This window comes from Rattus norvegicus, chromosome 10, assembly GCF_021556685.1.
Source record: "Rattus norvegicus strain SHRSP/BbbUtx chromosome 10, alternate assembly SHRSP_T2T, whole genome shotgun sequence".
Classification (NCBI taxonomy): domain Eukaryota; kingdom Metazoa; phylum Chordata; class Mammalia; order Rodentia; family Muridae; genus Rattus; species Rattus norvegicus.
The window spans coordinates 39764462-39779394 of record NC_141543.1 but is presented as its reverse complement, the minus strand read 5'-3'; the positions used below and the strand labels follow the sequence as shown (position 1 = coordinate 39779394).

Genomic DNA, 14933 nt, shown 5'->3' with positions numbered 1-14933 from the left:
CATCATCATTGTAAATGTCATTGTATGAATAAAGAGCCCTGGTGTTTGACACTCTCTGTCTTGCTTATTTCACTTACTATAACGTCATCCAGTTATCCAGTTCTAAACAGATCACTGACTCTAAAAGGACTTCATCCTCTAAATGACTGAGTGAGACTTTATTGCATATAGGGACCACATTTTCTTTGTCCACTCAATCACTGGTGGACATCTGATTGACACCTCATCTCTAATGTGAAGAAAAATGCTTTAAACATGGAGGTTGAAGAGAAAATGCCTTCTGTATCACACCACATAGCATGACAGCAGCTCATGATGGAGCTGAAGAGAGGCTATTGCTTCTCTCCTCTCATTGCACACCATTCTAAAGCTTCTGCTTTTTTCTAAGTAATTGAAATGCTATCACATCTGAATCTTGATGTGCTTCATGGAGTACCTCTGCTCATGCTTTCCTTAATAGACACATATAGTGTAGAAGAGTAGCCTCCATAAAAGACAGTAGAGATGGGCCATGAGATATGGCTGGGCATGGCCAAGGTCACACTTACTTATGAAGGATATGAGAATGCTAATGACTGTCTCTGGCACATCACCATCTGCATGGCATGACACGATGAATGAATGAATTTGGGAAAGTGCTGCTATTCTGAATTTGATCTTCTTTCACTATCAGCTATGCCTAGAACCCATGTCCATTCTCTCTAGAAGGATCACTGAGTCTTACAATCAAACTCATTCCTTTGGAAAGTTAAGATAGAAACCAACACATTGCACAATGCCTTTCAACACGATGCTAGGATGATTGACACGAGTCCATCACTATTAACTTCCAGTCAAGAAAGGAAATGAAATGATGAGGTCTGGGGAAGGGTGATTAAAAAGTCCTTGGTTAAAGGACAGTATGTGTTTCAGAATATGAGTGTTATTACACAACACTTATTGCTCCCCTTTCCCCTTCTAAGCCAAATCTGTGCCTCTCCCTAGCACCTTCCACAGAGCCCCCTTCACGTCCTTGTTCCTTAGTGTATAAATCAGAGGGTTGAGCATGGGGGTGATGATGGTATAAAAAAGGGCAAGAAATTTTCCCTCCTTCACAGAATACCTGTGCACAGGTTGTAGGTATGTGGAGATGGCTGAGCCATAAAACATGGTAACCACAATGAGGTGAGATGCACACGTCCCAAAAGCCTTTCTGCGACCAGCCATGGACTTGATGTTCAGCACTGCCCTGGCAATGTGAGCATAGGAGCCTAGAATTAGCACTAAAGGACACACTAAGATTATGACCCTGGCCACAAACAAATTGGCCTCTGTTCCTCCTGTGTCCTCACAGGCCATCTTCAGGAGAACAGGTAGCTCACAGAAGAAGTGATTCAGTTGGTGTCCACAGAGAGGCATGGCCATCACGAGGCTTGTCTGAATCAGAGAGTTCACAAGGCCTCCCACCCAGGAGAACACAACCAATGCCCTGCAGAGAATGGGGTGCATAATGGTTGTGTAGTGTAGTGGGCGACACACAGCAGCATAGCGATCTATAGCCATTGTCACCAAAAGCACACACTCAGTTCCTCCCAGTGAGAGCACTATGCAGAGTTGGGCCACACACCTTCCAAAGCTGATGGTCCTGTCAAGTCCAGAGAGATTGACTAGAAGCTGAGGCACAGTGCTGGTAGTGTAGCAGAGGTCCAGGAAGGAGAGGTGGCAGAGGAAGTAGTACATGGGTGTGTGCAGGCGGAGGTCCAGTCGAGACAGAATGATGATCACGGTGTTGCCAAAGAGAGTCAGAGAGTAGAAAATAGAAATTAAGGCAAAAAAGATGGGTTCTAGATGAGGCCAGTCTGAGAAGCCCACTAGAATGAAGCCCTTTTCTGAACTGGTATTCAAATATTCCATAATATTCCACCTGCACAAACAGAAGACAATTCAAAGCTATTTATTTATGCAGAACATTATTCATTCTTAAATGCACCAAAATCACATAATTAGAGTTGCTACTCTGCTCAATTCTGTTGAGTGTTCCATCACCTTCTCTGAACCCTCCAATAATAAAAGTCTCTCATTCTCTTTGAAATTAATGATCTTTATTTTTCTATCTATCTATCTATCTATCTATCTATCTATCTATCTATCTATCTATCTATCACCTCTTCTTTAGCCTGACTAAGTTGACAATGATGTGACCTCAACTAATTCTTTTTGTTTGTTCTATGACCTTTGCCAGGCTCCATCCTCTGGTCAGTTCTCTGGATATGATGCTTCCTTGTCTGAAAGGAGAGATGGTCTATTGCCATCCTTGTGGCTTGACATCAGGATCCAAAAGCAGTGATGTGGAACCTTTATCGAGAATCCATTGTGTGTGGTGCATGTTAGAGTTCTGTATCTTTTGGCTTCCTCTCTTTTCTAGTCTCTGAAAAAGTCTGTTTCAGCACTTGAGACAAAGAACTAAGCTATCTGTGTTTGCAAGTCTGACCTCTGGATTCTTACTTTCCAAATCTTGCTTGATAAATGTGGTCAATGAACCAATTCTTTGAGACTTGACCTGCTTCCATTTGTCCCAAAAGACTAAGAGCCATGTGAATTTCTTCTGGGAAGAAAGATGTATATTCATTTTGATGAATCTCAATGGTTTCGTGCTCTTGCAACTAAATATTTTTTATATTTTGTCACAAGAGTTCTTTGGTACTTTTATTCTCATTTGAGATCCAACCTGCTTGAAAATAGCAAACAATGTGAAAACACCAACCAATGCCTTCTTTAATGTCACAAGAAATGATCAGCTCATGTTGCCTTTTCACGACATGTGGATCTTAAAGACATTGCCTTGAGTGAAACATGGAATATTCCATAATCTGTGAGAAAGACTTTAGCTTTGTTAAAAAATGTATGTATGTGAGTGCTTTGCCTGTATATATATCCATAGACCATGTGCATACCGGGTGCCCACAGAGGCCAGAGGAAGGTGTCAGATCCTCTGGAACTGGAGTTGTTCATGGTTGTGAGCTGCCATGTGGGTGCTGGGAACTTTATGCGGGTTCTCTGCAGCAACGATGACAAAAACTGCTGAACCATATTTCCTATCCAGTAATTTATTTTTTAAAAAGAATCCTGAAGATTAACTATAAGCACATTTGGAGAAGCTAAGGAAATATGGCAATCATTAAAAATTGCTTTTCTTTAGAGGTTGCTGTGCTAAGGGCTAAACAAAAGCACCAGATTTTAGGTGTTCAATGTAGGGCTCTTTGATTTCCTTAGTTAAGGTTGTTCTCATGTATTGTATTTATTTAATTGCTATGATCAGTGGACTACTTTCCTTTTTTCATGGTTGCCTTTGGGAACATAATTTATTTTTGTGAGGTATTTGTATCTTAATATTTAGCTGAATTCTTTTATTATTTCTGCCAGTTTTTAGAATTGCATTGACATTCTAGCATGCTTTGTTTACAGATGGGTTGTGAGTGCTTTGGGGTTTACATATCAGAAGCAAAATTACAGCTATGAAGTAGCTACAATATAATTTTATGGTTGGGTGTCACTGCAGCATGAGGAACTGTAAGAAAGGGTCACAGCACCAGGAAGGTCATGAGTTAGGAAGGTCTAGATGGTCATGCCATTTTTGAAACAGTTGGTTTTACTTCATCCTGTTTAAATTTATCATCTTTTATTTGTCTGTCTTGGGGAAACTGAATCTACATGTGCAGAAATATCAAAATAGACCCATCGCCCACCTCACGTATGAATAGCAACTGAAAGTGGGTTATATAGTTTTATTTATAACACCCGGAACTGAGTAGAAACAGTGATGGGCTTCATCCTGAAGTTGATTTTGACAAAGATTTTTTTAAACCTGTGCTTGAAAGCACACGTGAAGCAGAGAGTGAAGCCAGTGTAACCTACAGGCTGCGACTTGATATGCCAAAGGCTGTTGGCATCCATGGGAGGCCTCCCCTTTTCTGAGGAGAATGGGACAAGGAGTTCGTAGTTGGGGTCAGTGAATTGGGGCAAGGATTGGGAGGAGAGGAGGGAGAGAAAACTGTGGTTGAGATGTAATTTAAATAAATAAATAGGTTAATTAAAAATATATACTATGAGTATTATGAATGATGATACAAGATGAAAAATTTGATAGTGTAAGATCCTATTAAATATTTGTATTATTTTTATATTATTTTATTATTTCTTTACGATTATTTAAGTTTGTGTCTGTGTGTCTTTGTGCACATGGGTGTACACAGAGATCAGAAGAGAGTATTGGGTCCTATGGAGCTGGAGTTAAAGGTGTCTGTGAGCTGGGAACTGAATTCTGGGCCTTTGGAAGAGCAGCAAGCACTATTTAACCATTAGCTGTCTCTCCAGCTCTGTATTTTAAGGTACATATATTTTCCTTTTAGAAGAAAAGTTACTTAAGGTAGAGGAGCAATCATAAATGCATTTATTTTAAAAAGTAGAAAATTTGAAAAACTTATTTATTAAGAAATGAGAAAAAAACCAAGACCTGCAAAGTTATTGTTGATAAAACATGGAAATAGAATAGTGTAAAAATGTTCTTTAAAGGTTGATGTTTTATTTTCCTTTCTTCCTCCTTTCTTTCCTTCCTTCTTCCCTTCCTTCCTTCTTCCCTTCCTTCCTTCCTTCCTTCCTTTCTTCCTTCCTTCTTCCTTTCCTAAGACAGGGTTTTGCTCTACACCAAGGCCAACCTCCAACTCCCAGTCCTCCTACCTTAGCCTCCCAAGTGCTGGGTTTGTGGGGTCATATCAGCTTATCATATCAACCATACCAATCATATCGATCATATCAATTGATTATTGAGATTGAGATTATAGGACAGTATGTGCAAAGCTAACAGGAACAAGCCTTTCCTTGCTAGAGCTTCTTCTTATGTTTACTATGAATAATTTTTGCTGAACTAATTTCTACTTTGTCTTGTCAAATTTACTGGGAGAGATGATCATCGATGAATTTGTCAATGCAGATTTAATAATTTCAAAAAAATCTTGACATTTTGAAAAACAGGATAAAGTATGAATCATGAACACAAAGTGTATCTATGTAGTTTAACAAGTGTATCAAAGCTGCTTAAATTTGGGTAGTCTCTCAGGTTCAGTGCAGAATTCTATCAGACCTTCATAGAAGACCTCATACCAATACTATCCAAACTATTCCACAAAATTGAAACAGATGGAGCGCTATTGAATTCCTTCTACGAAGCCACAATTACTCTTATACCTAAACCACACAAAGACCCAACAAAGAAAGAGAACTTCAGACCAATTTCCCTTATGAATATCGACGCAAAAATACTCAATAAAATTCTGGCAAACCGAATCCAAGAGCACATCAAAACAATCATCCACCATGATCAAGTAGGCTTCATCCCAGGCATGCAGGGATGGTTTAATATACGGAAAACCATCAACGTGATCCATTATATAAACAAACTGAAAGAACAAAACCACATGATCATTTCATTAGATGCTGAGAAAGCATTTGACAAAATTCAACACCCCTTCATGATAAAAGTCCTGGAAAGAATAGGAATTCAAGGCCCATACCTAAACATAGTAAAAGCCATATACAGCAAACCAGTTGCTAACATTAAACTAAATGGAGAGAAACTTGAAGCAATCCCACTAAAATCAGGGACTAGACAAGGCTGCCCACTCTCTCCCTACTTATTCAATATAGTTCTTGAAGTTCTAGCCAGAGCAATCAGACAACAAAAGGAGATCAAGGGGATACAGATTGGAAAAGAAGAAGTCAAAATATCACTATTTGCAGATGATATGATAGTATATTTAAGTGATCCCAAAAGTTCCACCAGAGAACTACTAAACCTGATAAACGCCTTCAGCAAAGTGGCTGGGTATAAAATTAACTCAAATAAATCAGTTGCCTTCCTCTACACAAAAGAGAAACAAGCCGAGAAAGAAATTAGGGAAACGACACCCTTCATAATAGACCCAAATAATATAAAGTACCTCGGTGTGACTTTAACCAAGCAAGTAAAAGATCTGTACAATAAGAACTTCAAGACACTGAAGAAAGAAATTGAAGAAGACCTCAGAAGATGGAAAGATCTCCCATGCTCATGGATTGGCAGGATTAATATAGTAAAAATGGCCATTTTACCAAAAGCGATCTACAGATTCAATGCAATTCCTATCAAAATACCAATCCAATTCTTCAGAGAGTTAGACAGAACAATTTGCAAATTCATCTGGAATAACAAAAAACCCAGGATAGCTAAAACTATCCTCAACAATAAAAGGACTTCTGGGGGAATCACTATCCCTGAACTCAAGCAGTATTACAGAGCAATAGTGATAAAAACTGCATGGTATTGGTACAGAGACAGACAGATAGACCAATGGAATAGAATTGAAGACCCAGAAATGAACCCACACACCTATGGTCACTTGATTTTTGACTAAGGAGCCAAAACCATCCAATGGAAAAAAGATAGCATTTTCAGCAAATGGTGCTGGTTCAACTGGAGGTCAACATGTAGAAGAATGTAGATCGATCCATGCTTATCACCCTGTACAAAGCTTAAGTCCAAGTGGATCAAGGACCTCCACATCAAACCAGACACACTCAAACTAATAGAAGAAAAAGTGGGGAAGCATCTGGAACACATGGGCACTGGAGAAAATTTCCTGAATGGCTTATGCTCTAAGATGAAGAATCGACATCTTTAGTCATAAGGGAAATGCAAATCAAAACAACCCTGAGATTTCACCTCACACCAGTGAGAATGGTTAAGATCAAAAACTCAGGTGACAGCAAATGCTGTCGAGGATGTAGAGAAAGAGGAACACTCCTCCATTGTTGGTGGGATTGCAGACTGGTACAACCATTCTGGAAATCAGTCTGGAGGTTCCTCAGAAAATTGGACATTGAACTACCTGAGGACCCAGCTATACCTCTCTTGGGCATATACCCAAAAGATGCCCCAACATATAAAAAAGACACGTGCTCCACTATGTTCATCGCAGCCTTATTTATAATAGCCAGAAGCTGGAAAGAACCCAGATGCCCTTCAACAGAGGAATGGATACAGAAAATGTGGTACATCTACACAATGGAATATTACTCAGCTATCAAAAACAATGACTTCATGAAACTCATAGGCAAATGGAGGGAACTGGAAAATATCATCCTGAGTGAGGTAACCCAATCACAGAAAAACACACATGATATGCACTCATTGATAAGTGGATATTAGCCCAAATGCTTGAATTACCCTAGATGCACAGAACACATGAAACTCAAGAAGGATGACCAAAATGCAAATGCTTCACTCCTTCTTTAAAAGGGAAACAAGAATACCCTTGGCAGGGAATAGGGAGGCAAAGTTTAGAACAGAGGCAGACTGAACGCCCATTCAGAGCCTGCCCCACATGTGACCCATACATATACAGTCACCAAACTAGATTAGATGGATGAAGCAAAGAAGTGCAGGCCGACAGGAACCGGATGTTGATGCCTGAGAGACACAGCCAGAATACAGCAAATACATAGGCAAATGCCATCATTAAACCACTGAACTGAGAACGGGACCCCTGTTGAAGGAATCTTAGAAAGGGGTGGAAGATCTTGAAGGGGCTTGAGACCCCATATGAACAACAATGCCAACCAACCAGAGCTTCCAGGACTAAGCCACTACCCAAAGACTATACATGGACTGACCCTGGATTCCAACCTCATAGGTAGCAATGAATAGCCTAGTAAGAGCACCAGTGGAAGGGGAAGCCCTTGGTCCTGCCAAGACTGAACCCCCAGTGAACGTGATTGTTGGGGGAGGGTGGTAATTGGGGGAGGATGGGGACGGGAAGCCCATATAGAAGGGGAGGGGTAGGGGTTAGGGGGATGTTGGCATGGAAACCGGGAAGGGGAATAACAATCGAAATGTAAATAAGAAATACTCAAGTTAATACAGATAAAAAAAAATCTTGTCAGTTCATGGATAGATCCGTGAGGATGAGTTCAATCCTTGTTTTTATTACCAGATTTTGAAAGATCTATTCTGTGGGTTTTAGCTTACTTAGCTGTAAAACCAAAAAGACAATTGGATAGGATTTGATTGACAGGATCTGATTGACATTAAAGGCTTTCAACCTACTCCTGTTGGTGGCACAGCACACTATAATCTCAGCCATCCGAAGGCTGAGGCAATGAATGGGTTTGAAGTCAGGCTACACTACATAATGTTTCTTTCCCAAAAGAAAAAAAAACAAAACAGTAAAACACAGAAAAAATAAACAAGTAAAAAAAAATCCCGAGGATGCTTTGAAAAATAAAAAATTTCAACAAGGGTTGCTGAGTGAATAAGGATGTTAAGCTACCCAGCCCTGTGCCTCTTGCAGGCAAATATCCCAGCAGTCTTTTCTTCCCATGTAAGAGGAGAGAAGGAAGAAATTTGCAGTGATTTACCCAGTCCTGCTCTAGATTTATATGAATGGATTCTGTAATTACACAAAATGCTATATTTATAGTTGAAGAAATGCTTAGAATTGTAATTAGGTGATATGTGTATGTTACAGCACAGTATAGAAGAATTTGACCCTGACGTAGCTGGATTTAGATGAAAGTGTGTCCTAGAAGATAGAATTGAGCAGGGGACCGAGTTTAGACTCACAACTTCCATTGGACAAGCATAAAATGTGGTTGGTGGGACTCAAGTTTTCCAGCCATTTACTAAGAAATTAGAAAACACACATGTAATGGTGTTATGACCAGAGACTCAACGCAAGTCAGCTGTGCCTTCCCAAATGACTAAACTGGACAACTCTTCTTACAAAGGATCTTAGTTTAGAATGAGAACAGAGAATCGTTCCTGTAAAAGTTTTGTATAATCTGACACAAGGCTCGATTGCACAGAAAATTCTTCTTCCATGGGACCCCACCTTTAATTATCAGTCCATCTTTCTGTCTTCCTGTGGACATATGCACCTGTTTCTGGTAGCATGCAATCCTCTAGTGCCCACGATTAACATGGATGAGTATGGTGCCCTCTCCTGTACAGAATTAATTTCACTCCATCTAGAATAACAGCTGGCACAGAAGAGCACTTCAGGATAAAATCTCTGAGGCTCCATATCATCCTGCAGCAACTGCTGGCTGGGTCCTTAGAGAGCCACGAAGCCTTGAAGTCAATCTTGCTTAGTGAGACAAAGACATTGTCTTGCTTCTGAGTATCTAGTTTTTTAAAAATCAAGGAATATGTTGCACAAAAACACAGTCCCAAACTATGCAACCTCAAGGCCAAGGTGTTTTATTTCTCTGTCCCATCACAGTGATAGGCAGATTCTTCTGCCTACCAGGCCTTTGACCCCTGTGTGGCAGCTTATGAATCCCTTATTTGATGGACGAGTGTTGCTTTCTAAGCCCCAGTGCTCTACTGACAACTGGCTCTCCTACAGATTTACAACAACCCTAACACTCACCCAGTGTTAAGGCCAGGTACTCCCTGTGTTTAGCACAGCTTTCCCTACTCTTCTAGCACTTGTCTGTCACTCAGAGGTCAGGTGCTTCAGCTAAGATACCTGCTAACCCCTCATTGGTATTTTCCTCCACACTTCCTTGTGGCAACAGCTAGGTTCCCACTCATTCCTATATTTGGTAACCATGAAAGGAAGATATCCTTGGGGAACATTTTCGTGTGTGTGTGTGTGTGTGTGTGTGTGTGTGTGTGTGTGTGTGTAGGAGAGATACAGAGAGAAAGAGAGAGACAGAAAGAGCGAGAGACAGAGAGCGAGAGCGAGAGCGAGAGCGAGAGCGAGAGCGAGAGAGAGAGCGAGAGAGAGAGAGAGAGAATGATTCACGGCAGGCTTGTGGAGGTTAGAGGGTAGCCTTTAGGTGTCAGTCCTCACTTTCTGCTTTGTTTAAGACAGGGTCTCACAGGGTCTCATGTTGTTCATGTCTGTACCTGTCAGACTCACTGGCTGTGAACTTCTTAGGGTTCTCAGTCTACTTCTATTGCCCTGTAGCAGCGCTGGTGTTACAGATGTGTGTTCTACCAAATCCATGCATTGTAGGATCCAAACTCAGCTTTTTATGCTATCAAAATATGTACTTTGCCCTCAAACACATCTCTTCAGCCCCAACATTTTCATTCTGGAAGAGCAGTTACAGCTCATGCCTCACACAAACACTAGGTCTCTTGTATGTAACACACATTGTTTCTAATCCTATAGCGTGTATTCCAGTGGGGCTTTGACCATGGTCACACTAGGTCAGGGTTTGGGCAGCATCCACCCTTTCTACGGGAGTCTAGTGGATGTGGGTCAGAGGCAGGGAGGCCTTGTTAGGGAGCACACAGTTGAACACAGACTTCCTTCCAACTGATTGTCCTCTGAACACTGAGGAAAATAAGTACAGCATGGGAGTTTCCTGAATGTGACGTGTCCAGTTGCTCTCTTCATGATGAAGCAATTAAAGGCCTGGGATTATGTTAGGTTCACGTACTTGGTTCCCAAAGGCCCACATTTTCTTTTCAGGCATTACTGGATGTTTGTAAATTTAGAATGCTTAGAGAAGCATAGGACTCCATAGTCTTCACTGGTCACAGAATACTGAATCCATTGCAAGTTCACAACACTGACTAAATATATAGATTCAGAGGACAGTAGAATTGATCAGACTTCTTTAAACACTCCAATGAGACTTTAGATTGGAAAAGAGATACACAAAGAAATGCTGATTTGAATCTGTGTTCCAAGACCTTCCTTAGAAAGGAGAGGACCTTGTTTTAATCCCCTAAAGCAGACCTGGGGGTGGGTGGGTGTGGGTGTCAGACAGGGAAGGAGATTGGGAATCCTACAGAAAGAAGAAAATCTGAGAAAGAAAGGAGGTATTCTAAAACAACACTGTCTGCAAAGAAAGCCACATTTTTGACACTCAGATCCCTAATTTCATTTGTAGGTGACCTTCAGACTTTGTAAAAAGACATCTGTAGTAGGTGAAGGCTGTGTTAGCTGGTTTCTGACATCTCATCCTGTTCTGATCTTTACTTTCCTAATGCTAATATGTTACAAAACCAAATCCTTCCTTCTAACTTCCCTGGTGTACAGAACTTTGAGATTACCATATTTGGTTTTCTTTATTATAAAAATCAGCCTTTATCTTTTCATCTGTCTGTGGTCTCTCTGTCTATGGATAGCTTCATAAATAAGTTGAGAGCCTTATCCTGATGACCTTGTCAGGTCCAATGGAGTCACATTCACGTCACACAGTTAACATTTGTCTATGAACAGAAGAGGAGGGCTGATAAACTCCTTCCTGATCATCTTCTCTCCTTGGCCAGGTATGATTCCACTTGAATCTAGCTTTAGCTCTTTCCATCAAGCTGCTACACATGGCTCCTCTGTGAGGGCTGTGTCACCAAGGACACTATGAGACGTAGGCACCAAAGCATCTTCCCATCAGTTCCCTGGCCCATTTGCTCTTGTGCAGAACCATACTTTGACCTGTGTCCAGTGTCTTCCACACTGGAAACAATATCACATTTTTAAGGCTAAAAAAAATCTCTTCTACCAAGCAATCCAATAAGAGCACACCCCAGAATTTACGTATAAATCCCCTAAACTGGGGTGGGTCAGAATCAGTGTAGTTGACATTCAAATAGTGGGTTCATAAATGTCTGGCTTTCATTGTGACTCTGTACACAGAACACAGTGGTCTCCTTCTGCGATGAATTTCCTCTGCATGTATTCCTCCAAGAAATTCGTCTTAGTTCTTTATGAACAGCTCTGACTGCTCATTTGCTATAAACTTGCAACTATTTACTGTGTATAGAAGAACCTTGATTTTAAGTGCACCTTCACCATGTACATTAAAAATGATTTCCATTATTTTAGTAGTTGGAGAGAAAAAGATGCAAGTGAGTTCTTTTTTGAAAATTTTTTGACACTCTGCATAAGGAGTAGTTACAGGGTATACACAATAGAAAAGGAAAGACTCTAATGGGGTAAAATATTTTCCCATGAATTTAACAATTTCTTTGCCCTGAAACTGGAGACCCAACACAAGGGAACCCATTGCTGATTGTCCAATACAGCATTGGTTTTATGAGGCTTTTTTTTTTCTTTTCTTTTTTTCCAGAGCTGGGGACCGAACCCAGGGTCTTGTGCTTGCTAGGCAAGCGCTCTACCACTGAGCTAAACCCCCAACCCCGAGGCTTTTTTTTTTTTTTACTATGAATCTAAACATCTCAAGTATTCAGCACATACCTGGAGTTCAAGGTTGGAAGACTCCCACTTGTACTTTCTTCAAATGTATTGGGCTTAAAGGACAGATGAGACCACCGGAAAATTGAGAAACCTGATGTCTGACAAAAACTTTTCTTCTTGGTCCCAATTTCGCCTGTGGTGGGAAAGACTCTAGTCAGAGCTCCTGTCCTTGAGAGGTCAACATAGCACATCCAGCAGAAGATGTGGAGGGGCATGACCCTGGAGGTAGAAGCATCCTCCTCGTTATCCAAGAGCATGCTACACCAACCAACGAGGTCAGGAAACGGCTGGCATATTCTCAAGCCTCCTCTTGGTCCTAAGTCTATACACACCAGTTATGCCCCGAGGACATTTAGAAGCAGTCTTTTGTTCAAGTCCTGTTATTGTAGCACTGAACTCAGGGTCTTACCCATGCTGGGCAAGTAGTATACCACTGAGTAATGTCCCCAGTCACATAGAAGCATTCATTAAAAGCAGGGGAGAATGAGTGGCTTAAAAATGTCCTTGGAGACCTGGGACTCCACTGTGGCAATTGCAATGAACTTGACTGGCTCCAAGATCGGCCTTGCAGCTCTCAGGACTCTCTATTCTCCTAGAGCTATGTGACTTATTCAGTATTCTCAGGACAACCTCTACCTTGCTCACACAATTCTACAGTCCTGGATTCCTTCTGCTTCCCTACTTTGTCTCCAGTCCATGAGCCTTTTTTCCAAACAGACTAAACTCCACAGCTTGCTTGAAGTCTGTCCTGTTCCTCACTCCATAGCTGACTCCCTTTTCTGACATGAGTCATCACATGATGCTCATGTATTCCCAGATAATTGTTCCATTGATTGAACTGAAAATTGTTGTATGAAGCTTTGATTTTTTTGTTATAATAGTTAATTGATGAGTGCTCCATTTTCATTTTAAATATACTTATAAATTCACATATTGGTTCAAAAGCAATGAATGGGCAAATAACCCTTTTCCCCTATGGTATAGGAAATAAAAGTTAATATCTTAAGTTACCTATATAATTATTTAAGGAATTATAATGTGAGTTAAGGAAAAATCTTTGCTAATACCTTAATAGCTTTGTTACCTTACATGACTCAGCCTCAATTTCCCTCAATAAGATGTTACCATGATCTAACTCTCTAACATTTGTTTGTGGATTAACAGTTCACTCTGTATGAAGTGCCTGCTATTTGGTCAGTATTCATTAATTGTTTCTGTCATCATAATATTATCATTTATTCAGAACCTACACATTCTCTTGGATTAATAAAATTTTAAAAAACACACTGTTCTTGAAATAATTTCACACAAGGTCAGGAGTAGAAGTCTTTTTCTTCACACAAGAAGCATAACACAATCAAGAGAATTATTACGATCCCTGCAGACACTGTTATCTTCATACACCATTAATGCAAATGGCACAGATTTTTATATACAAGTGGAAGAGTGTTAATTTGGATGACTTGATCAATTCATGGATAATAATAGCTAAATGTACATAGTTTTTATGCTGTAGAAGACATTCTCCCAGGAACTCTGCACGTATCAACCCAGGCAATGTATGCAATAATGTCGAGTATTAGTCCCTGATATCATGCTGGTTTCACAGAAGACAGTGCTGAGGCACGTTTTACCCAGTGTCACTTACACAGCTACTCAATGCCACTTTTCTCTCTAAAGCTGGTATGATGGCTAGTTTTATGTCAACTTGACACAGCTAGGGTCATCTGAGAGGAGAGGACCTCAGTTGAGAAAATGCCTCCTCATTATTGGGTTATAGGCAAGTCTGTAGAGCTTTTTCTTAGTGATTGATGGGGGATGGCCCATCTTACTGAGTGTGGGAGCACCTCTGGACTGGTTGTCTTGGGTTCTATAAGAAATCAGGCTGTGAAAGCCATGTGGAGCAAGCCAGTAAGCAGCACTCCTCCATGGCTTCCTCTTCAGTGTCTGCCTCCTTGTTTCCACACAGTTTGAGTTTCTGCTGTTGCTTCCTTCAACGGACTGTGACTCAAGATCTGTAAACCAAATGAACCCTTCCCTCTCCAAGGTGCTTTTGGTCATATTGTTTTATCACAGCGGTAGAAACCCTAACTGAGATGCTAGGTGTGGGTGAACAATTTGAGTTCCTAGGAATACTTTACTATAGTTCTAGATAAAAAAAAATAGAGAAAGTATATGAATCTTTGTGTGTTACACAGTTTTGTTAGTCAGATGTTTCATCATTGTGCCAAAATACCTTCAGAAAATTAAGTGGGGAAGGAGTTATATTGGCTTATTCTTCCAGACTACTGTGATTGGAATGTGTGGTGGCTTGAATGAGAATGGCTCTCATAGGCTCATATACTTCAATGCATCGCCATCAGAAAATGGCACTACTTGAGAAGGATTAGGAGGTGTGGCCTTGTCGGAGGAAATGTGTAACTGGGGGTGGGCACTGAAGTTTCCTAAGTCTAAGCCAGGTCCATCTTCTCTTCTTCCTGTTGCCTTTGGATCTAGATGTAGAACTCATAGCTACTTCTGTGCTGCCATCTCAGTGTTCTGGGTTACATGGAATGATTGCACAAAGAAAGAGAGAGACTGCAGGATGGATTTAGGTTTCTCAGCAGTAGGTGGGTCAGTCTCTCAAGGACTGAACTTTGAGTCCATTTTGCAGAGCATCTTTATTGTCACACAGAAGTCACTTTTAGCAAATCAATTTCTTCACTT

General features: G+C 40.6%; 1 protein-coding gene across 2 annotated transcripts; it reads right to left on the bottom strand.

Annotated features, from left to right (window-relative positions):
* Positions 1–957: 957 nt before the first annotated feature.
* On the bottom strand, positions 958–2485 carry Or2y11 (olfactory receptor family 2 subfamily Y member 11). Of its 2 annotated transcripts, XM_087570268.1 has the most exons (2): positions 2430–2485; positions 958–1903 (listed from the first exon to the last, which is right to left on the bottom strand). In XM_087570268.1, exon 2 carries the CDS (start codon positions 1891–1893, stop codon positions 958–960), a length of 936 nt encoding a protein of 311 aa, XP_087426394.1. In that variant the 5' UTR covers positions 1894–1903; positions 2430–2485.
* Between the last annotated feature and the right edge of the window lie 12448 nt (positions 2486–14933).

Excerpts from the sequence above, each read along its gene's own strand:
- Or2y11 (XM_087570268.1), bottom strand. The coding sequence starts at position 1,893 with ATGGAATATTTGAATACCAGTTCAGAAAAGGGCTTCATTCTAGTGGGC.